This window comes from Notamacropus eugenii, chromosome 3, assembly GCF_028372415.1.
Source record: "Notamacropus eugenii isolate mMacEug1 chromosome 3, mMacEug1.pri_v2, whole genome shotgun sequence".
In the NCBI taxonomy this organism is placed as follows: domain Eukaryota; kingdom Metazoa; phylum Chordata; class Mammalia; order Diprotodontia; family Macropodidae; genus Notamacropus; species Notamacropus eugenii.
In genome coordinates, this window is record NC_092874.1 from 303,874,507 (window position 1) to 303,897,632 (window position 23,126).

General features: G+C 54.9%; 2 protein-coding genes across 9 annotated transcripts in view; one reads left to right on the forward strand and one right to left on the reverse strand.

The window, feature by feature from the left end:
* Window positions 1–6,655, forward strand: part of SBF1 (SET binding factor 1) — a 42,659-nt gene extending 36,004 nt beyond the window's left edge. For both annotated transcript variants that reach the window (XM_072596441.1, XM_072596440.1), the window contains 5 exons: window positions 4,616–4,723; window positions 4,817–5,028; window positions 5,365–5,452; window positions 5,550–5,681; window positions 5,773–6,655. In XM_072596441.1, the coding sequence (XP_072452542.1) occupies window positions 4,616–4,723; window positions 4,817–5,028; window positions 5,365–5,452; window positions 5,550–5,681; window positions 5,773–5,871 (639 nt within the window). In that variant the 3' untranslated portion in view covers window positions 5,872–6,655. The remainder of the gene's footprint in view (window positions 1–4,615; window positions 4,724–4,816; window positions 5,029–5,364; window positions 5,453–5,549; window positions 5,682–5,772) is intronic.
* A 2,897-nt stretch (window positions 6,656–9,552) lies between these two features.
* The window catches only part of PPP6R2 (protein phosphatase 6 regulatory subunit 2), a 136,260-nt gene continuing 122,686 nt past the window's right edge, over window positions 9,553–23,126 (reverse strand). For all 7 annotated transcript variants that reach the window (XM_072596443.1, XM_072596444.1, XM_072596442.1 and 4 more), the window contains 8 exons: window positions 21,611–21,668; window positions 21,177–21,298; window positions 20,109–20,299; window positions 19,115–19,280; window positions 18,817–18,905; window positions 17,391–17,604; window positions 10,151–10,435; window positions 9,553–9,737 (listed from right to left, as the gene is read on the reverse strand). In XM_072596443.1, the coding sequence (XP_072452544.1) occupies window positions 9,686–9,737; window positions 10,151–10,435; window positions 17,391–17,604; window positions 18,817–18,905; window positions 19,115–19,280; window positions 20,109–20,299; window positions 21,177–21,298; window positions 21,611–21,668 (1,177 nt within the window). In that variant the 3' untranslated portion in view covers window positions 9,553–9,685. The remainder of the gene's footprint in view (window positions 9,738–10,150; window positions 10,436–17,390; window positions 17,605–18,816; window positions 18,906–19,114; window positions 19,281–20,108; window positions 20,300–21,176; window positions 21,299–21,610; window positions 21,669–23,126) is intronic.

The following is a 23,126-nucleotide window of genomic DNA, read 5'->3' on the forward strand; positions in this document are numbered from 1 at the left end:
AGCGTTCAGAAGCCAAAGATGAGGAATGAGGAGGCTGAGGAGGAGGATGGGCAGGAGAGGGGCATTGTGTTCAGGAGGGTGGTCCTCCTAAAGATCATCAAAGCAGAAACTTCAGTAGAAGAGGTGGGCTGGCAGCCCAGGTGTCCAGGCTCATCCCTTTTATTTGGGGGATCTGACAAGGGCCGGGGTGAGCTCCAGAGGGATGGGATACTTTCTCAAGAATGGAATTCTCCTAAAGAGTGTTGAGGCTGCCTAGGGCACATGGACAAGCCTGTGTTTCAAAGGGTGGGCAGAGGAAATGGAGGCCAAGGGCAGAGACCCAGGCCAGCGAGCGCCATGGGAGGTGAGCTCATGTGCCGTGAGCTGCAAGGAAAGCCAAGACTGCTGTTGTGGGCCATAGATCCCCAAAATGGAGGGTAGGTGAGGGAGCCCCTGATGCTTGCCTGTGTGCCGTCGGACTCCCTGACCCGGATGAACCTTAATAGCAACTTTGATAACTTGTATCAGTAGAGGAGTGAGGGATTCCCATAGATTAGCTCTCCATAGATTACTTGTGAGGTAGAGGGGCTCTGATTATCCTCAGGAACTGAAGCTTAGAGAGTTTCATGGAGTGCCCAAGTCAGGATTAAACCCAGATCTTGGTGATTTCTTGACTCGTGCCATTATCCCTGAGTTCTGAAGAACCAGCCCATGGGGCCTGGAGAGTGTGCTAGAGGAGAGGGCGCCTGGAGTGTGACCCACAGGGCCTGGCTGCTGGGCATAGGCTCCAGACAGTCTTGAACCTGTGTCAAGAGAGTGTTGAGGGGGCCACCTTGGAGACAGGTGGGTGGACTGTGAATCCTGTGACTTTCCAGCCTCACTTCCTGGGTGAGGAGGGCCACTCAGCTCACCTTGATCCATACATGGCCGGCTGTGGTGTTGCCACTGTGTGGTCATTGCTGAGCTGCGGGCTCTGTAGGGCCCAATGATTTGGCTAAAGGCACAGAGGGTATGATCATTCTGCCAGACACATCATGAAGGCACAGGGATGACTAGACAGGAGCTCTTGGGAAAGAAGAGCAGGAGGTGTTAGTAGACCCAAGCTCCATATCATTTTACAAGGTGAAGTTAGCCCAGAAATTGTGGGTGACTGTGAGCATCCAGGACTAAGGAGGTGAGAGTCCCTTTGGCCTCCCTTCCTCAGTCATACTTCACTGTCTGAAGAGCCCAGTCCTGGGCACCAAGGTTTGAAAAGGAGATTGATCAGCTGCAGTGTGTCTCAAGGAGGCATTGAGGATGGGCAAGAACCTGGGAAAAGGCTGTCATCATGGTAGGAGGGGGATTGGCCTTGTTGTGCTTGGGTCTGAGAGCACTGAGGTAGATAAGGAAAAACCTAAGAGTGAGCTGTCTGAAAGGGGAGTGGGCTGCTTCCAGAGGCGAGGGGAAGGAAGAGGGGTGTGTCTGTGTGTCTGCTTCTGCGTGTGTGTCAGAGAGAGGGAAAGGAGGAGGAGAGGAGAGAGAAGACAGGGAGAGAGGGAGGAAGGGGGAGAGACAGGGCCTGAGAGACCCAAGTCTTGCTCAGGTACTGCAGGAGGGCAGTACCCATGCCTCTGAGGCCATTTGGACACTGAGTCTGTGACCATGTCACGGGGGAGGAGCACTTGGTTTGGCCGTGTGTGGGAAGAGATCAGAAGGTCATTTAAGGGATGGTGAGGGTGGAGTGAATGGTAAGAGCCGCACTCCAGCCATCAAGGGCAGAAGTGACCCTGCAGAGAGGCCCCAGAGGCTGATGAGGGGTGGCTTTGGGGAGGACGGCCTAGGCTTTTTAGGTGAAGGAAGGAGTGAGAGCATGGTTAGAGGCAAAGGAGAGGAAGTCCTGAGACTCACAGTGGCTATGAGCCCGACGATGCGGGGCCTTCGCCTCCTCTGTTGCATCCGGGCAGCCTGGGAGCTGGAGGACTCAGCTAGGTTGGCCTCCTGACTCAGCCTGGGGCATCCCCTTTCTGGTGGTGTTGGATGTGCTACCAGGGTGGGGAGGAGAAGGGAGTCCTGAGACTGGAAAGGGTCTGTCTGAAGAGCACAGGGGAATGAGCCAGGGAGTGGGCCTGCCTGTCTGCTGAGACTGAGGGTCAGTGTGGTGGCAGCCCTCCCTGCTGTCTGCCCCCACTCAATTCCTCAGGGAGGGGGCCAGGCTATGCTTAGGAACGCTCTCCACCAGCCATCTGCCCCTGCTGGCCCTCCCACAGAGCCCTGCCCCTCTGATTTTCCCTCAAGGACTAAAGGTGGAGACTCCCCAGAGCTCAGGCTAGGAAAACTGTACCCTGTGCATGAGTTTAGAGGGGGGACGTGTTCCATTTTCCAAACAACCACCGCCTGCCTTGGCCCCCATTCCATCTGTAAATCAGGAATGTCCTGTACCACTGAGGCCTATAATGAGGACAGATTCCTGGCGCTCAGTCTGCTAGCTGGAGCTCTGCCTGGCACGTGTGCCAGTCTCCTGGCACCGGCTGTCCTCACTCCCTAAAGCCCTCACTCCTTTCCCCCTTCTGTCTCTGGAGGAAGGGGGAGGAACCAAAGGCTACATCTCTGCTCTGCTGTGTGTCCCCAGGCAAGGCCCTTGGCCTCTCTGGGCCCCAGAAGCAGGGAACTGAGATTTTTAGTAAAGAAATACCAGTAGTGATTTCACCCCCCTCTCTCCAGAATGAGCTGCTCCATGTTTAACCCTGTCCAAGTCTGTCCTCTGCTCACACGTCTTCAGCAGCTCCCACTGCCCCTCTCTGCTTGACATCTGGCACTGGCCTCTTTCTAGTCTCCCTTGGTAACACTTCCCTCTACAGTCCAGTCCATGTAGACAGCCCTCCTGGAGGGAAGGGCCCTCAGAGATCATTTCCTCCAGCCTGTAGGGGTTGGTGGTCAGCTACCCCAGTAAGAGGGAATGGAGGCCAGCACCTGCTGAGGCTGCCTGTCCTGGGTTCCGCCCTCAGGGCCAAGCAGAGCAAAGCTAAGCCCTCTCTAGGGAGTCACCTGTCTCTTCCCATTCTTTCCTGCACAATAAATGGCCTGTGGCTTGGGGACCTTCTCCCTCCCCTCGATCGGTGGGTCTAGACCTAAATGCCCCGACCAGGACCAACAGCTGGCCCTCTCTCCGCTTCTCTTAATGCCAGCCATGTCCCTGGGGTCATGGCCTATTGATGCTCCCAGCCCAAGGGCCGTCTGGCTTGGCACAGACAGAAGATTCAGCATTTATTTACCTCTTGTTAAATTGCCTCTGCATCTAAGTACCTCACTAAAATTTTATTCATTTCAAACTTTTGAGTTTCAAATTCTCTTTCTCCCTCCAGCCCCTCCCCTACCCATTGAGAAGGCAAGCCATGTGGCAACCATTATACACGTGGAGCCACAAAAACACTCCCCATATTAGCCATGTTGCCACCCCCCACCCCCCCACCCCCTGCCAAAAGCAAAAAACAAAGTGAAAAGGCCTGCTTTAGCGTGCACTCAGAGTCCATCCCCTCTGGGGAGGGGAGCATGTTTCCTCATGGGCCCTTTAGACGTGTAAGCCATTTATGGTGGTACTGTCTTAGTGTTCTTCCGGGGCTGCTCATTTCACTCTGCATCTGTTCATGTAGGTTTTTCCAGGTTTTTCAGAGCATCCTGTTTCTTATAGCACCACAATCAAACACCGCGGCTTGTTTGGCCATTCTCTAATGGATGGGCTTCCCCTCCATGTCCAATTCTGCTATATAGAGCTGCTATAAATATTTCTGTACAAATAGGTCCTTTTCTCTTTTCTTTGATCTCTTTGGGATAGTGGTGGTAATGCTGAGTCAAAGGGTATGCACAGTTTTATAGCCCTTTGGGCATAGTTTCCAACTGTTCTCGAAAATGGTTGGATCAGTTCAAAACTCCACCAACAATGCATTAGTGTCCCTGCTTTTCCACATCCCCTCCAACATCCAACAGTTTACTTTTTGGCATAGTAGCTCAGAGTTACTTCAATTTGTATTTCTCTAATTAATAGTGATTTAGAGCATTTTTTCATAGCTGTAGATAGCTTTGATTTCTTCATCTGAAAACTGCCTGTTCATACCCTTTGAGCATTTATGAGCTGGGGAAACAACATGCTGTTTGTTGAAGAGTTAGGGATTCAAAGCTTAACCTACCAATGTGTCCCTAAAACCTGCAGTGATGGCTGCCTGGGGCCCTCTGAATTAATTTGTATTCTGGTCATCTCAGAATAGGCTTTCCTTCTTTTATCCCTTAGTCTTCCCCTCACTATCCCCCACATACCAGAGGCACACACCCACCCCTCGGAACACATTCCCACATTACCAGGAAGTGTGCTGGGGCCCCAGAGGTATAACCTGAGGATGGTACCTGAGGGCTTTTGCTGCCAAAGCAGGGGGTGGGGGGCCGTCCTAGGTCGACCTGAGCCTGGAGAGGAGGGTCCTGGGAACTCGCATGCGCCTCACAGTCAGTCTGCTTCATCCGGGCCCTCCAGGGCAGCACCAGCTGCACAGATGGCAGGGATGGAGGTTTGGGCCCCGCGGTGGGGGTAGGGGGGCGAGACTGACACTGGTCTTGGCTCCCTCTGCCTTCCTCCAGGAGCCCCCAACTAAGACCTCTCTATTCCCAGGAGCTGCAGCGACTGGAGGCAGAGCTGGGCCGGCCCTCGGAGCGCTGGAAAGATACATGGGACCGGGTGAAGGCTGCCCAGCGCAGTGAGGCCCGCCACGATGGGCGGGTATGAGGGGGTGGGAAGGGGTCCGGGGCGGAGGCGGGCTGAGGGGAGTGCGGCGGCAGCTGTCCTGAGACGTCCGATTTCTCCTGCCCCCAGAGCACACCCAGCTCCCTGCTGATGTCCAGTGTGTCCCATCACCGGCGCTCGCTCGGGGTTTACTTGCAGGAGGGGCCTATGGGCTCCACGCTCAGCCTCAGCCTCGACAGTGACCAGAGCAGCAGCTCCACGCCATCCAGTGGCAGGCAGGCTGCCCGCCGAAGCACCAGCACCCTGTACAGCCAGTTTCAGACCGCGGAGAGTGAGAACAGGTGCGCGGCGGGCGGAGTTGGGATGTGCCAAGACCTCCAGGGTGACCCCAGGGCTTAGTCTGCTTTGGACACTGTCCTGAGGGAGGCTCACATGTTACTTTACCTCCCTGTGGAGCGCCTAGACTGTTCACACTAATGAGCTTCCCCGCTTGTCTCCCCGGGTCCCCCAGTTAAGGTGGCACATCCATAGAGGCCCCCAGGACACATTCATAGAGTCCTCTAGCACCCCCAGAGCCATTCTCCTGGCTCCCACGCAGTTGGCCTGCTCTGAGGGCCAGGGCGTGTCTTCCCAGGACCCTGCACACGGGTAATGAGCTCCTCCCTCTGTCGGTCCAGGTCCTATGAGGGTACTCTCTACAAGAAGGGGGCCTTCATGAAGCCGTGGAAAGCCCGATGGTTCGTGCTGGACAAGACCAAGCACCAGGCAAGGGAGGCAGGGAAGTGGTGGGGCGGCTGCCTATTGTGGGGAAAGACCCCGGAACCAGCCAGTCACCCGGTCTTTTCTGCTTGCCCCTCCCCAGCTGCGCTACTATGATCACCGGGTGGACACTGAGTGCAAGGGGGTCATTGACCTGGCCGAGGTGGAGTCTGTCACTCCTGGAACCCCCACCATGGGCGCCCCCAAGACCGTGGATGAGAAGGCCTTCTTCGATGTATGGTCCTGGCTTGCGGGTGGGAGGCACTGCTGGGGTTCTGCCCACGCTGGGGTGGGCGGGGTCTAAAGGTGTGACCATTGCTACCCAGGTGAAGACCACGAGGCGGGTTTACAACTTCTGTGCCCAGGATGTGCACTTGGCCCAGCAGTGGGTGGATCGGCTCCAGAGCTGCCTGTCAGATGCCTGAGCCACACGGGGACCCTGACTCCAGGAGTTACAAACCACTATGGGAGCCCAGGGGGGCGGGGCCACCCAGTCTGCCCCCTTTGTTTACAGGCCCCACCCTCCCGGGGCATCCGACAGTATTGGGATTCTGCGCCAGGGTGGGGGGGCCCTACAGAGCTTCCCGGCCCACCCCCCCAGCCTCAGCACTTGACTTTGTACAGAAACTCTGGGGGGTCCTTGGTCCCTGTCATGTCCTGACCCTTGCCCTGGGGTAGGGCCTACTCAGTGAGTTACACTCCCCCCGTCCCCTCCCTACTCCCAAAGACTTAAAGCTGGAATGTGCTGGGCTGTGGGACCCCAAGTCTGTCTCTCTGCCCCGTCTCAAGGAAAGTCCAGTGGTCAGTCTTTGCCCTCCCCGGGGCAGGTCCATTGGTCAGAGTGGCCTCTCTCCACCCGACACCGCCCCAGGGCAGGCAGGCCTACCTTCCCCCCCCTGACTGTAATTTATTAATGGTGTCAGGACTAAGGAGTCCCTGCCTATGGAGACAGCCATGGTACAGTTCCCTCCCCCCAGCCAGATGGCTGGGAGGGGCGGTGATGGTCACCTGAGTCCTTGAAGTGGGTTTTGTAAATAGTCCGACCCTGTGGCAGGCCTGTGGCCACTGTCACTCATGTAGATTCTGTTCACCCCAGTCTCTGTAAATGTGTCTGGCCCCAGCCAGTCCCACTCCCATGTATTGTGTCTAGAACAAAGGATTATATAAAGAGAACTAATGGAATTTAATAAAAAAGTAGGCTTTCTGCTCTCTGAGCACCCCTTGGCCAGGCCTGGGGGTGGCAATGCAGCGGCATGTGGCAGGGCCTGGTGCTCTGGATGTGGCCACATCATGCTGGGCTTAGGTCACCAGCTCCTCCAGATGACTCATGCCCGACCGGGACAGGCAGGCTTAAAAGCTCCACGGTTCTTTAGAAAGTGCCCTGGTCCTGGCTCTAATTCAGTCCAATGAAAAAGAAGCCCGTTTGTTCACCCTGAGACCTTGCTTCTGAGGGGCTCATACGTGGCTGCTGGGCTGGTCTTGGGGAGGGCCTTGAGATCCAGGCCCCAGTTGGCTGGAACAGGGATTATGCAGAGAAGGAAAAGAAAGACTGGAAGGCCTTGAATGCCAGTCGAGTCAGATGGCTATCAGAGCAGACCAGGTTTGTGGGGTGGACAGACTAAGGAGCCTTGGGCAGAGCGGGGGCAGGGGGAGAAGAGGATCAGTCTGAAGAGATTGGCATCGGGGGTGCTGACAGAGGGCCAAGGCTTAGGACCCTAGAATTGAGGCACTATCAGATGGTCTTGCCCTGGATGAGCACTTGGGAAAGGTAGGAACAGGTCTTACACCAAAGCTTCATCCCCTCTACCAGGAAAGAGAGTGGGGCAAGATGAGCCCACCCAGGGAGGAGCACAGACCTGTCCAGAGTCCCACAGCAGGGGGGTGGGAGCTGGGGGCAAAGAGATTGTCCCTTGGGGACCGGCCCCTGGAGCTCCAGATGTTTGTTAGCCCAGAGGGGTGGCAGGCCTGGATACTTCCCTCACCCCAGGCCCAGTCCTGGGCCTTCTCAGTAGCCAAAGCCCAAGTCCAGGAAAGATGCATTCCACACCTTGGCCCCCTCCCTTCCCAAAGCTGCTCATTAATGTGACCTGACCACAGAAGAAGGGACCCACCCGCCCCCAGTCGAGCAGGAGCACGCAACAATTTATACTCGGGGCCATTTCAAAGTGTACATTTGATATGTTTACCATGATTTTAAAGTCAGCAAGTCAAAGACCAAGGAGGGAACAAACTGTAGAACCTGGCTCCCACAGCCCAAATTCTGGCTATCGCCAGGACCTCAGGCAGCTCTGAGAACCATTGGAAGGCCAGGGAGTCACAATGGGCGTCACTGGGACTGGAGAGAGAGTGGGCACCCAGCCAGCTAGACACTAGCAGGTGTGAGAGAAGGCGTGGGGAGGGGGTGGGGGCCTACCAAGGGTCGGGTGAGCCCAAGCAGAAGGGAGCCCATCCTCATGGTGTTCCCTGCCTTCTGAGCCACAGTGGCTAGCAGGGAACAGGACCCCTCCCCCTCAGAGAAACAGGACAGCCCAAGTCTCTTAAGAAGCTTGGTCTTCTATGTCTCAAGCCTCACCACTCACCCTTTCCCCCACCCCAGGCAGGTCGAGGGAGAACTAAGTTCCACTAATGAAGGCAGGGTTCCACTGAGACCATGGTTGAGGCCTTGTTTATGTGGGGTGGGGGTGGAGGTGGGGGGAAGGCAGCAGATTCTTGGGGCTCCCAGGGCCATCTCCTGCAGTCATCCATCTCCTGGCCCGACAGCATCCCTAATAGGGGGTGCCCAGCTTCTGAGCACTCCCAGTCACAGGGAGTACCTCCTGGGGCCCCCTCAGCCCAAATCTGCCTCCCTGACCTCCCTCTTGCTGCTTCCCCCTCAGTCCAAGTGTCTCATTCCAGTCCCCTGCTGTCCCCATGTCTGTCCTCTCCCCCCTCTGGCCAGGTTTCTGGGCCCATCAGCTTCCTAGCTCCCTGGTACTGGCCTCTCTCCAGCTCATCAGTGGAAATTTAAACTGGAAACTCAGAACCAAACACCAAGTGTCAAATGGGATCTAGGCAGGTCCGAAGAGAGCTGGACAGTCCCTTGCTGTCGGGGGCTCCCTCTCTCAATGCAGCCTGGGGCTGGGTCAGCTTGCTTGGCTGCTGGGTCATGCTGGTGACTGAGTGAGCTCGAAGACGTGACCCCCACACTTCACCACTAGGTGGACTCTGCAGCATGGTCCAGGCAGGCCTAGGCTTCCATGGGCTTTTGGTGAAGGTGCATAACTTTACATTTATCCTTTGAGGTTTCATCTTCTTAGTTTCAGCCTGAGACCTTTGGGGATTTTGTGGCCCAGCCTGCTAGTTCTGACCCAGCCCCAGGGCCGGGGAGCTGGCCTTGCTTGGGCATACTCATAGCCAGCAGGCAGGGGTGGGATGGGGGAGGCTGGGGCAAGGGAAGAGTCCAGATCTTGGGCTCCAATGCTGTTGCTGATAGAAAGTGCAAAAATGTGGCTGTTCCTGATTCCATTAAAAAACATGTAAACCAAGAGGCCAGAAAACTGCTCACAGGTTCCTCATTGGCTCCATTTCAAAGTCCACAAGGTCCAGGGCTGGCTGGGCCTTGTGTGCCTGCTCACCTGGGGCTGCGGAGATCTGTCCTGAGGCAGGCCGGCGCAGGCCTCTGTAGGCCATCTCCTCCCCGACTGCTGAGGGCTGACCGTCAGGGCAGGTGGCTGGGATCCGGTGGGGCCCCTGGTGTCTACTTTCCTCCCTCCGACCCCACCCCCCAGGAAGCTCGTGCTCCTTCTGTCCCATAAGGCTTTATTGCTATCCAGGGCAGCACATGTGCTAGAGGTCCGGCTCACAGCCCTGGCCCCTCTGGGGCTGCCCTCACCAGCCCCAAGTGCAGCTCGCTGAGAGGCCCCACAAGACAGGAGACAGGAAAGGACACACTTCGAGGAGAACAGGTCAATGATGAGGGCAGGCCTAAGGCCGAGGGGGCTGAGGGTGGTGGGTGGCAGGCTCAAGTCTCACTCTGGCCCCAGTGCCTCCTATGCCAATGTCTTTCCCCATGTTTGCTAAGAAAGGGTTCGGGCGTGGCCGCCGTTTGACTGGTCCTGACCACCAGCTTTACCAATGCAGCATTTATTAAAAAATAAAATTAAAATAAAAAAACAGACCATTTGCATCACCAGGTAGTTTTCTTGCCTAAGTGGAAGCAGCCCAGCCTCAGGGAGCTGCAGCCTGAGGGAGGCAGCAACATCAAGCAGGGCCATTTAACGTGGCTTCTGGAGAAGGTGGCGCCTCCTCTTTCCTACAGGGGTGGGGGAGAAGGGGAAACCCTTTAGAGTGGAAATTCCCGGTGGCCAAGGGCTGCCTGTCTCCAGTTCTCCAACCACTTCTCCACAGGGTCACCCCAACAAGTGTGGTGGCCAGCCATGATGGAGGGATTCTGCCTGCTCTCCCAAATTGACATCAGACATGGATGAGCCACTGGACTGAGCAGGCATACTTTTCCCAGGGTTCCAACAGCAAGTGGAGTCAGGCAGAAAAAATAAAGCAACCAACAGAAATCTGGGCCTCTTAGGCTGCCAGAATGGTAGGAGGCCTTGGACACCCCCCCTCCCTGTACACCACTGGCAGCAACCTGTCCCTGGCACCCCCCCAACTCCCCCAGAAAAGCAGGAGTGAGCCCACCATCCCTTGCCCATGGCTTCCCCAGCTCACCTGTCTTTCATCACTGTTTCCAGGGCAGCCGTGGTAGCCACTGTTGAAGCGGCTGCAGAAAGAGTAGCTGTGAGGACAGTGGTGGTGGCTGCTGTGAGAACAGCTGTGGTGGCGGCCACAGGCATAGGCATGGTGACTGACACAGGCATGGGCATGATGTCCGCCATGGGAATGGCTGCAGAGGCCACAGCAGCTGGGCTCCGGGGCTCCAGGGAGAGCTGCGAGACACTGGGCACTCCCTTCTCTGATGTAGGCAACTGATGGATCACCAGAGGCTCTGCTTCGCTGTGGTGGAGAGGGCAAAGCTCCATTTCTACCAGCCCTCAACCAGCTAGGCTATCCCCGCCCTGACCCAATCTTTCTTTCAGTCTCTCACTCTCTCAATAGCGGCATCTATCTCCTGCACTTTCAGAACACCCTGAGCTCCCACAGGCCGGCCTCCCCTTGCCCTGGAATGTGCCCTGGCACTCAAGGCAGAGGCTACAAAGGCTGCTCCTTTGGCCTGGGAAGGCCCCCAAAGTCTCCTGAGCCCCTTTCTGCAGGTCCCCTGGCTGGCCTTGGCCCATGTCCCCCTCCCTGGCTTCTCCATCATGACTCTGCCCACCTCTCTGACCCACCTCTCCCTCACTTGCTTCCTTCCAAGGTTTTGCCCCCACACTGGAGTGTTCTCCCAGCTTTCCTCAGCCCTCAGCAAGCTCTACCCCACCCCACCCCACAGCTCCAACTGTCATCCCCATACCATGACTTGAACCGGGATCTCCAGGCTTGACCTCTCCCCTCCAGGTCTCCTGCATATATGTCCATCAGACTAAAGCCACTCCACCTCACACCCCACTCTTACTGTGTCAGGAGGCTCAAATCCCAACTCTGCCACAACCCTGGGGGCAACCTTTGGGCCTGGGGATCCTCGCCTGAGCACTTGTTAATCCACCTAGCCAGTTCCTGTTCTCCCAATATTCTCCTGTCCTTCCCTAGGATCAGGTACAGACTTCCATAGGTGACATTTAAATCCCTCTCAATCTGACCTTTCCAGGCCTCCCTCTGGCCTCCAGCCTTGCCCTAGGCCTGGAAGGTTCTTCCTCCCCTTCCCTCTACCTCTTAGAAAAGGCACACATATATGTAAATTATTATATACAAAATGACATTAAATATGGCATATTAAAGAGCAGTCACCGGACCCTTGGTGCCCAGCACTGTGCCTTTCCAAGTGATAGTTCCCCAAACTGAAGGGTAACCCTGCCACCCCAGGCCCTTCAGAGTAGCCATGCTCAATGGGGACATATCTGGAAAACTAAATGGGGGCCCAGGAGAAAGGTGGCGGCTGGCCCTGGGAGGCCTTGAGCTCCGCATCTTTGAAGTGGATCTTCACCCACAAAACTGGAAAGGTAGGGACCTGGGGATGACCTTCACAATGCTCCTGTGGGAGGCTACTGAACAAAACACCTACCCAAGCAGGTATCCCTCTGCACCCTGGAACGATTCCTGCTCCCTCCTTGCTCGGTCCTTCAAGCTCAGCCAGGAGCCCAGCCAGCCCTGCCTCCCCCAGCCAATGAGCTGCTGAGCCTCCAGGAAGCCCTCCTTGGTTCCCCAGTTGCAAATGATCGTTCCTTTCCTGATTTCTCATGGCACTGTATGGACCTCTTCCACCACATGTTCCCAGGACAATCCAGTATCTGCGGCTTTTAGAGCCCTAAACAGCCAACTTCCTGTCTGCTCTCCCCTCTCCTCCTCTGGCCTCCACACCAGGCTCACCTCTGCCTCACAAAAGTCATCATTCCGCGATCCAGCTCAGGCTTCACCTTCTACACAGAATGTTTCCTGATCCTTCAAAGTAGCCTACATGACATTTCCAAGGGCACCAAGGGAAGGGGTCACCATCAGAGATGGCTGCAGGTTCCAACCTGGGGGCCCAAGGCAGGCAGGGGGTACTCAGGGGACGTGACTGGCTGGTCCACCAGTTGCTCTGCTTCTTTGCATGTTGGTCAAGGCCAGCGACCCAGCTCACACCAGGGACGGGCAAAGCTGAGGTTTCAGCAATGCTGTTGGGCAACCAGTGCTCCTGGGGAATCTTGGGCCTAGGAAGACTGGGCCACAGACCCCACTCCATCCCACTCCTCTTGCACAGGCACCCTCAAGGCCTGGCCCAGGGCTGTGGACAGAGAAAGAGCTCACAGACCTTCCTTCCCATCTTCCTCTGCACCTAACTCTGAGTGCAGCAACTCCATCTCCAGGCGTAAAGAATTCCAGCCCCAGAAGAGTATAGCAGACAAAAGAGAGAGGAGAAAAGCGAGGTGGGGGCCTGGGCTTGGGCTGGATCCTGGATCTCTGGGGAGTTCACCTGATCACTCTTCTGAAGCCAGCAAAAGGCATACTGTGAGATGGCCCTGAGCTGTAAGAAGCCCAGAAAGAAGGCCTGTCTAGAACATGAAAGGGTCAGTGAGCCCTGGGAAGGGGCCCTTGGGCTGCCCAGAGCATAAGCTCCCAGACCGAGAGGCTTCAGGGACAGTCGAGGCCTTGGGAACTGGGAAGGCCCTGCTCCTCTTGGCCTTGCTCAAAGCAGGTAAAGCTGGGAAAGGAGGAAAGGGGGGCTAACTCCCTCCCTTTCAGTTCCCAGAGGGCCACAGATGTAGACCAGGAAGGTCCCCCTCCCCCTCACATACATCTGACAGATCTTAACTCCTACAATGCCAGCTGTCTTCATTCCACATCTTTCTTCCTCAAACTCTGCAAGTGAAGCAGTAACTAGCCAGAACTTCATAGCTGCCCCTTCAAGGAAATGCCAGTCTGCCCCAGGCTGGGCCTCGGGGAGCCAGGAGTGTCATCTGGACAGAGGACACTGACCCTGAAAAGGAAGGATCTCCTGCTCAGGGACCACCTCCAGGCTGCCACCTCATTCTATCTCAGTGCCCCACAGCCAGGGCCAAGAAGGCTGCTCTGGAGCTGAATGCATACTCTCAGGGCTGAAGCAAGTAAGTCCTGACAGCCAGGCCAGAGGATTAGGTCCCCACTAAGGGCACAGCACAAGTCTCATTTCTGGGCACTGGATCCCCATGGATGATGATGCCCTGGTGACAGCTGGACCACTGCTGCAGGAGGGTCCTGGCAGCTGCCAGGCCAGGCCTGACTTTGTGCCTCTCTGGGCTGCTCCAAGGCCATCCTGGGAGGCCCAGACCTCCCAGAATAAACAGAAAACTTTACCCTGTACTTTTCAGGGTGGGGAATCAGAAAGGGAGCCAGCAGCACCCCCTGTGTCCATCCACAATCAAAGTGCCTGGGGCAGAAGTGGGTGAGCACTCTGAAACAGGCTCAAGACCCTCCTTCCTCTCCCAAAGGCGTTAGGTCAGGCTCCATCCTGCAGCTGAAAGCTCAGGGCCAGGAATTTGGCCAGCAGCTGCCACTGAGTCTTGGGGCTTCCATAGGATCCTACAATCAAGCCATATTGCTCCTGAGCAGTTCCCACTCTGTGCCTGGAGAAGGGGCCCCAGTTCCGGAACCTTGGCTGCATCACAACCATCTACATGTCCTCTCTCTGCAAGTCCACATAATACAAGCAGAGCCATGGTGAGAGGCTAAGAGAGGCAGGCTCCGAGTGGGGAGAACAAGAGAACAGAAAGAGAAGCAAAGGAGGAGAGAAAAGAGCAAAAACCAGCGTGGGATGCTAACGGAGACCTTCCAAGTGCCCTGTCTGCAAGAAAGCACCGAGAGCTGACCGGAGCTCAGTGTGTCCTGACCCTGCTTGTCCCGGGCAGCCTAAGGCAAGTGCCCCTTGGGAGGACATGACACTGCCACTTACTGGGCTCCCTGGAGCTGGGCAAAGGCGTGTGCATGTGCATGTGGGGTCTCGGCAGACTTTGCCTCGAGGCAACTCGGCCACTGCCCGAAGACCAAGAGATGAACAATGCTGGCTTTTGAGGGGAAGCTTTCAACACCTTGGAGGGAAGGAGACTTCCTGAAGAGCAGAAATTTGGGTGAAATGAAGATATGGTAAATAAAGACTGAAAAGGAAGGGAGGGAGGGAATTACCTTTTTTTTCCCTGATGGAGGGGCAAAGGTGTCATTTATACCTATGGTTACACAAACATGGCTTTAATTTGGAACTGTGCTTTAAAAAAGTGACTAAAATGTCCAGGACCTTGGCCCCAAAGACCCAACTATATGTACCCTGAGGAAGAAAGAAGTGAGACAAAGGTCCCCTGTACATGAGAATATTTACAGCGGTCCTTTTTCGAGGGCAGTAAAGAATTGGAAATAATGTGGTTGCCACTGATGAGGTAGTAGCGAAATCGTGGCTATGTGGTTAAAAGGTACAGTGGAGTATGACTGCACAAGAGACAGGCAATCTGACCACTACCAAGAGCTCTATGGAGACACAAGGAGCTTGCACCCCATGAAGCAAGCAGGAAGAAGCTGCAGGGTGAACGCAAAGACCCAAACCAAACAGAGTACCAGAAAATCCTCATGCCCGAGCCTGGCACAGGCTGGGAGCAGGGACCAAGCACATTGCTCCCTCCCTGGACATGCACCATAGTGGGCACTGCCAGACAAATGGAACATGTCTCTCAGTCTTGCCAGATACTGGTTCATGATACAGCATGGCTTGCAGGGTAGAAGGAAGAGGAAGAAGATGTCCTGACAAGAGTTATCAATGAAAAAAAGGTCACGGCTCTCCATGTGTAGAGCCGATCTCTCACAGATTCATGAAGATACCTGCTGACCACACTGATTTAGAAAACCTCCTGCTCTGCCACATTTCTGTCCATTTGGCGAGCCAGCCCCCAGCTACATCTGGCTCTGGGTACAAGCCCCAGCCTGGGAGTTCTTTGCCATCTGCAAAATGAAATGGGAAGATCCCAATTCCAGGACAGAGAAGGAAGATTTCTCTTAGACTCCCTGGATGTTCATGTATGGGAATTAAAATACTGTTTGTCACAGATGTGGACACAACTCAGCCCTCTTCCACCTGAAGAGATGTTATGTTTTTGAAGAGTAAACACCCACACTGTCAGAGGCTCCTCTCTTTTGGCCCCTTCTTCTGCCTCCTTTCCCTTTCTCCTTCAACTCCCAGCTCTAGGACTGGAAGCGTCCAATATTGCTGTGGATCTGCACTGTCTCTCCCATGACGGGCTCACTCCCAAGGTTCTCCATCTTGAAGAGCTGGGCTTTAATGTGCTTATAACATTGCTTACAAGGATCCCATTAGAGGCACTAAGGCAGACCTGGGCCACTGGTCACTCTGTCAGTTGGGCCTCCATCTGTCTGCCTTTAGCAGTGCCCTAGCCAGGGGTGGAGTTGGGGGCACTAGCACAGTGCTAGGACCAGAGGAAGTGGCTTCTGGCCTGAACGGAGTTCTAAGATGTAAGTAGGTCAGGAACCAAGAATTTCACCTCATCTTTTCTGTTTGGAAGTGGGACCTCTCTGCAGAAACCTTGAGAACCACCACAAAGCAGTGTCTGAACACTCTGACCTGGTTTGGCAGATTAACGTATAGAGAGCGATAGCCTAGCAATGAACCCAGGTGGCTCACAGAAGAAACTGGCAAATTCGACATCCTCTTGTCTTCTGCTAGGTTCAAGTTGCCTCATTTGATTCCCATGCTAGAGTCTTCCTGGGGCACCTCACAATCCCAGCCCAGCCTAGCCTAGGCCCTCTCCCCTGGGGGCACTTGGCTGCTGTCCATGAGGCCAGCTGGGGAGGCCCAACCCCTGCCCTGCAGGGGAGACATAGGCAGGTGTTCTTCCTTATCAAATGAATGAGGATCCATCCTGTTTTCCTCTCATTTTGGACTTGGCCTTTACACCCCTCCTGAGAAGCAAGTGCTTGAAGATGGAGAACAGACGGGCTGGCCAAGAAGTAAATCTTTCCTTCTGCTCAGGGTCCCCGTGTCTATAAGAAGCTGCTTCATACAGGTCAGGCCCATGGCTGGTGTTTTGTCCAATAAGTTCTCCTGGACCTCAGACACAAAACCATGAAAGATGCTAAGATTCTAAGCCCTCCAAGCCCTAGCTTCTGCCTTCCCTCAAGACAGTGGCTAATGGATCAGGAAGTGTATGGGGGTAGAGGAGAGGCAGGATCAACCATCCCCAGGAAGAGACTCTAGTAGGAGCATCAGAACTCCAGAGGAGAACTGCCCAGATGTCTGTAAAGAAATCCAAGATCCTGCTCCAGGCAGGTCTGTCACATGGGCAGGGAAACTCTCAGTCAGCCTCACACTGGGAAGCTTGAGAGCACAGGGCAAAAAGCCTGTGTAAGCAGGAGATGGAGAGTGGGAGCATTAACTTTCCCAAGTCTGAAGGGCCTCTCTTCCTGTACCCATTAGTGACCAGCCTCCCGGGGGAAGAAGAAGTTTGGACAGTTTCTTCCAGAATGTCCCAGACCTGCCTGTGCTGCCCATGTTATTTTTTGAAGCGGGTCAGTGACCTCTGATGGGGGCAGCTCCAATGGTAAGGAAGCTTCAGTGACGGGGCCCTCGGTCTGTCTGGGCCACTTCCCCTATGATCTCCATTCTGCCCTCTAATATGGGACCACAGCTTAGACTTCCTGGATTGCTTCGAGGGATCTCCCCCTGACACCCCTAGCTGCCTTCCCTGGGACGCTCTTGAGCTTGGCTCCAAGGCTGCCCCCCCCACCCCTGCCCCAAGGGCTCTCTGCTCTTTGGTCCCATTCTAGGACTCTGGTGACCACCCCCATTCTCAGGCCTTCTTCCCACAAGGCCTTCTTGGCCAACCAAGAAAGTTGGCCTCCCCTCTCTGCCTTCCCTTAGGTACAACCCTCGGCCTCACCCATTTCCCAAGATCAGACCCAGGGGAAGGAGCTGACGGTCACACACAGCACTAGTCTGGAAGCTTCCATCTCCCTTTTTCACAGTGTCCGCAGCTTTCTTGAACCAGGGGGCCATTCACAACAGCTCAGATCAGTTGGAGGTTAAGTAAGGCAGTAGTGACACTTTGGAGGTCCCTCTAATACTCCAGACAGGTTTAAAGGATGAGGAAGCAGCCTGAGCCATGAGCCTCCTCCAGAATATCTCAGACATACCTCAGGCTACCACTGGAAAATGAACCTTTTTGTACTAATTGCCTTTGAAATATGACAAGCCAAGAACTGACCCTTGGACCAGGATTTCTTTGGGGAGTAAGTACTCCCAAGTCCACCCCAGGCCAGAAAAACGCCAGAGCCCCTTCGGGGAGCAGCCCCTACCCTGCACATGCCTCCCTGCCCCTGAACCTGGCTCCTCCTCTCACACCTGGTCAAGGCGGCCTTTTCCTTCTTGGTGTCCACAGCCAACCTGAGGCCCTCTTGTCCAGATCCGGCACCAACGGTTTCTGTGATGATATCTGATTTCTTCTCGTCTTCCTCCTCCTCACTATCTGAGCCCCCCGAGGAACTGCTGTCAGAGGCCACCAGTGGGGCCTTCCTTGCTACACACACATTCCAGACACAGGGAGCAGACTGGCTGACTGCAAGGGGAGAGAAGACTGGTCATTCTGAGGCTGAGGGTGGCCCCCAGGCATGGAAGCACAGCTCTGCTCCTCTCAGCCCACTGAACCCAGAGGCAAGCTGAACGGGCACTGTCAGCCCTACAAGCACCAGAGACGTCCAGTGCTCTGGGTCTGGGGAGGAGGTCCAGGTCAGCCAGTGCCCCCTTCATTGCCTCACATTCTCAAGGTGTTTCATCTTTTCTCAGCGTGTGCTGGGGAGGTCCAACACTGCTGGGACAGTGTCCCTCCTCCTCAGCCCTGCTATCCACCCCTTAGCATGTGCAGACCCAGTGGCACGGGAGAACTGGCCTGAGAGCTGGCATCTGGGTGCCCATCCTCCCAGGATCTCTGCTACTCTCCAGAGCTGGCTTAAGGACTATGAACATCCAGTTTACAATACAGAGTCTGTGGTTTTTACCCCCCGGACACTTTCTTTGTAAATTACTTCTTGGCTAGAGAACCAAGACATGAGCAGGAGCAGCCTGGGCCTTCTGTTTCTAGGATCATCAGGACACTCCTGAGCAAAACTGAAGAGGAATGTGAAACTGAGCTGGAACCTCTCAGGTCACATGACCCAAAGCCTCCTTCTCTCTATGCCTCCTTCCAACGCCTAGCCCTGGGGGCCTTCTTCAGTGATGGATGGAAGTCTCTGAGAGCTTTTCTGACTCTGGAAGGCTTGGGTTGGCCACCTGACACTTAACCTTTTCTCACAGTTTTTTTAAATCTTGCCTCTTTTGGTCCAAGGGTTACCAAGAATGCACAGAAAAGTTTCAAAATTTTAAAGAAAAAATGCCAATATTTTCAGAATATTTTAAAAGAAGCCACAGTGACCTGGGGCTCTGAACCCTAACGTCTGTTTCTTGAATCCGTCTCTAGGTAAAGGTATTTGGGTATCTCGTTTAGGAGCCTAGCCCTGCAATCTATTCTGGAGAGCTGGGAACCATTTTCCTGGGGCACCTGGGCAGTGGCAGGCCTGAGTCTTGGCAGCCGAGAGAGCTGCCGATTTTCCTGCTGACCTGCTCATTTCTGCAGGTGCGGTGGCAGTGGTGTGTTTATGGACTGGTGCTATGGGCCCAGGGCGGAGCCTGCAAGGGTCTTTGGCAGCAGACCCACTCTCAGTTTCACAACATGCCAGACGTGCCCTCCCCCCACCTTCCCCATGCCATCCCATCAAGCTCTGAGCCCACTCACAACTCTTGTCCTGGCTCTGCTTCGCCTTCCCCTCAGAAGAGCCGCTCCCTGTGTCCACAGGGGAACTGCATCGAGGACCTGCTTCTGAGCTGAAAAAAGAGAGGCCAGGCAGGGAGCTCAGCAAGGTCTGGGCCTACAGAGGTACCCAGAAACTCTGGGACCAATAAGGATCAACAGTCTCCAGCAGAAGGCCAAGATGTGAGAACAAGGTGAGTCACTCAGTGTCCTCTCCTCTCTCCCGGACTGTGCGCCGCTGCCCCCCTCATGAAAGGGGCCCTCCCTGCCACAAGTCTCTTACCAGCAAAAAGACTGAAAATCTGTGAATTTCGCCCAGCCTTTTTCATCTGAAGTGGAAGTGTCTGGAGCAGCTGCATCCCATACACGAGAACCAATGTCCATGGCCACACCTGAGGGAGGGGGCTTGGAATTTACTGGCTCATCAAATACAGCTGTCCATCCAGAGCCTGCAGAGGAGGGAAGGGAGGAGAAGGGAAGAGGGAGGAGGGGAGGAGGGGAGGAGGGGAGGAGGCAGAGGGCAAGGGGTATAGGGCAAAGGGGCAGGGGGTAAGGGGGCAAGAGGCAGGGGTAGAGGGCAGAGGGCAGAAGGAGAGGGCAGGAGGTGGAAGCAGGGACAGGGGGTATGGGGCAGAGGGCATGGGGTAGGGGGCAGGAGGAGAGAGCAGTGACCATTGTGGCTACAGCTGGGTTCTTGCTAAGGGAGGAAGGAGGGAGACAGCCCAAGAGAACCCTACATCTCCTCTAGATGTGAGGACTACGCTTAGGGCTGACCCTATTCATCATACAAGATCAGGACAGCAGCATCCCATGGAGCCCTGGGCCCTGGCTGCACCCTGGAAGAAGGCTGGCTGAATTCCTTCTTGACCTTGTCCAACAGGACAACAGAGCTCAGAGTTTAGGGCCCACACAAGCCCATGGTCCCAGGCTGCTGAAGTCCAGAGTCTGGTAAACCAGTTTCTCCTGAATTAGGACACCTGTCACTGAGCCCTAGACTAGGCAGGGACCTGGGGCCAAGACCTGGCAGCAGGGCCAAGAAGAGCCATCTGTGTCCTGGGTAGCTATGGGACAAGAGGCCTGTGCAAAGTAGAAGCAAATGGGAACGGCACAGGCAAGCTTTTGAGCATGTTGTTGCCCTCCACCAGGCCACCCTGCCCAAGCTACACTGCTTCATTTGCAGAGGTGCAATGCCTGGAGAGGGGCCAAGCTCATTGGCATTCTCAGGACCAGGTTCTCAGGGGAGAGAAGGTCTGAATTTTCCCAGGAGGTCTCTTCACCTTCTGAGGAGGTCAGGTCTTCAGCCTGCAGGGCGAGGTCAGTGCCGCTCTTTGAAGGAGGAGTGCCACCATCCTGCAGGCTCTCCTCTGCCTCCTCCTCTTCTTCTTCCTCTGAGTCCTCACCACCATTCCGAGCACCATTCTCCAGATTACTTTTAGCAGAATACTCTGAGGTATGGGAAGCACCAAACCTAAAACAAAAAAATGAGTGGGACAGTGCCCAGAGGCTGACTCAGCCCACCTGGGCCTTCTGTCTTGCTGACACCCTAGGGTCAGACCCTGGAGGGCCAGAACAGCAGCATGAGAGCAAGGTCGGAAGACAGGGCCCTGAAGTCTGGTGCCCTGAAAACCTGGCGGGAGAAACGTGGCACCAAAGCAAGTGTGCCTGAGAATGGCCTCAGCCCCAGACACAAAGAGCTCCACCTCTTTCTCTCTAATGGGGGAGGACCCTGCAGCATGTGATCAAACAACCCCCAGTCAGGGCACAGAGGTCAAGCTTTCTGGCAGCACAGGCCCTTGGGGGAACTCTCTGATTCATTAGGCAGAATGCCTTTTGGAGCCCAATGAGTCCAATAGTGATTCTCTTTAAATTGCTAACAACAATACAGCACCTACTATGTGCCGGTGCTGTGCTAGGTGCTTTTTCTTTATGATTTTCTCACTGAGCCCCATCACAACAACTCTGGGAGGTGCTGTTATGATCCCAAGGCAAACAGAGGTTAGTGACTTGTTTGGAGTCCCCCCGTTGGGCAGGATCCAATGAGATGACAACTGTAAAGTGCTGAGCCCAGTGCCAGACACACAGTAGGTGCTTTATAATTTGCTTGACACTTTGCTCCCAGTATCTCACTCTGAAACCCAAATACGCTGCTTAATAAAGGGTCATAGAAGTTAGGGGACTGGATCAGAAGGGCAGGAAGGAGGAGGACATGGAGAGGCAGAGGTCCACAGCACTCCAGGGGCGGAAGCCTAGGCCCAGAGCAACAGGCCCAGGCTGCAGGCCACAGAGAACCTGTGCCCCCACAACCCGGGGCAGCCTGCCATCTCAGCTGAAGGCGTCTCCTTTACCTGGTCCTGGATTTTGCTTGAGTTGCATAGTTGATCTCCTTGTCCTCCCAGATGTCTTCCTCCTCGTCGTCGAATGGCTGGATCCGGTCATTGCAGCATGCTTCAAACAGAGATGCATTGGGCTGAAACAAAGTTCCATGAAGATTAGTACCCAGAGCTCTCCCCTGAAGCCTCCTCAGTGTGGGCAGGAAGGGCATGGGAGGGCCTCTTGGGGGTGGGCTTCCTTCAGATGCCCCTCTTGTTCTCCTTGCCTCGGCCCAGTCTGGCCCCAGGCCTAGAACCATGCCAACTTCCTCATCCCTCTTTCCTTTCCTTGCCCTGACTTCAAGTACTGAGTGTGCTGGCATGTAGGTCTCAGCTCCCATGCCAGGGCTCAGGGTGCTTCTAAATCCCACGCCCCAGAGCCAACAGCAAGAGTCCCCCAGCCTACTTACACTGTCATCATCAGCATCAATGTTGAAGTTGATCTCAGCAATCCTGTCAAAAGGGGCACTGCAACAAAGACAGATGTGAGCGCTCAGACTTTGGGCCAGGGTTCCTGCCTGAGAATTCGGCCATGGCCATCCTGGCACTCCTGCTCAGCTGGGGCCATGACTACAGACTTGGGGAGGGACAGAGAAGTGATGTCAGGACAGAACAATTCGAGGCTACTGGGCCTGGGCTTCCAAATGCCCCTCTGTGTGAGAGATTTGCTTTTCAGCCTGGACCTGGTGTAGTTATGGAGGACTGGGGGACAGATAGGGGTGGGGGAGACGGGGATTCCTCCTTCTCCCAGGCAATTTATTTAAAAGAAATAAAACAGACCAGTTTGGCAGGTCCCCTATCCCCAGTGACCTTAGACCCAAGCAGTACATCCTAAAGCCAGAGACCACTGTGAGTTGGGATAACTCCCCGGATATCGTGTGTCCGGCTCCAAGTTCACAGTCATCCTCAGCAAACTTCATTCCATAAAGCAAAGCCTGGTGCTTTTGGTAAAAAGGAAGGTGTAGCTAACAGACAAGGAAGTTCTAAACATGTGTAAGAATGTCAACTGAATCTAGAGCTGACCCCCAGCCTTCTGCTCCATGCCATGGTACCAGTGGGGCAAGTTGGGGAGCGGCCCCTGCCCTGCCTCTATCTGGTGTTCACATGGATCCAGTGATACCTTCCAGCTGCATAATCCTCGCCTGGCGAAACTGCATGGGACAGTCTGGGAGTTCCTTGATGAAAGGATCTTAAAATGGGCAACATTTCAATAGCACCTGGTGCTATTCTGCTAATGCACTTTTTTTCCTTGGAAGTCACCTAAACGTCTACAAGACCTTGGGCCAGCCAGTTCTGTTTGTGGTGGCAAAGAACCAGTCACTGAGGGGAGGCCCAGCAAGTGGGGAGCAGCTGAGCAAGTGACAGCGCGTGAATGCCAGAGCAGGCTGCTCTGTCATAAGTGAAAAAACCCTGGAGACCCGGCTATGAATGGATGCTGACGGAGTGAGAAGGACCAGAAAAGTCATACAAACATAGCAATGTAAGTGCTAGGAGCACCTCAGCGATGGGCCTGGAGGCAGGAAGACTTATCTTCCTGAGTTCCAATCCAGCCCCAGACACTCATTAGGTTTCCCGGCTTGCCTCAATTTCCTCCTCTGCCATGTGAGCTGGAGAAGGAAACAGCAAACTGCTCCAGTATCTCTGCCAAGAAAATGCCCAAGGGGGACATGGACAGTTGTACACAACTGAACCACAACGTGAAGACAAACATCTCCAGAAGCCTTGGGAGCTCTAACCAGGAGAGCGCCAGCCACAACCTCAGAAGCCTCCTGATGAAGTCTGCACCTGCCCCCCAGAAAAAGAACTGATGGGCTAGGGCAAGTGAGGCATTGTTTCTGAGCATGGCCAAGAGAGTGGAGTGAGGGAGGGAGAGAACTGGGGGCTGAGAATGAAAATAAGTGAAACTTAAAGCCAAAAAGGGCCTGG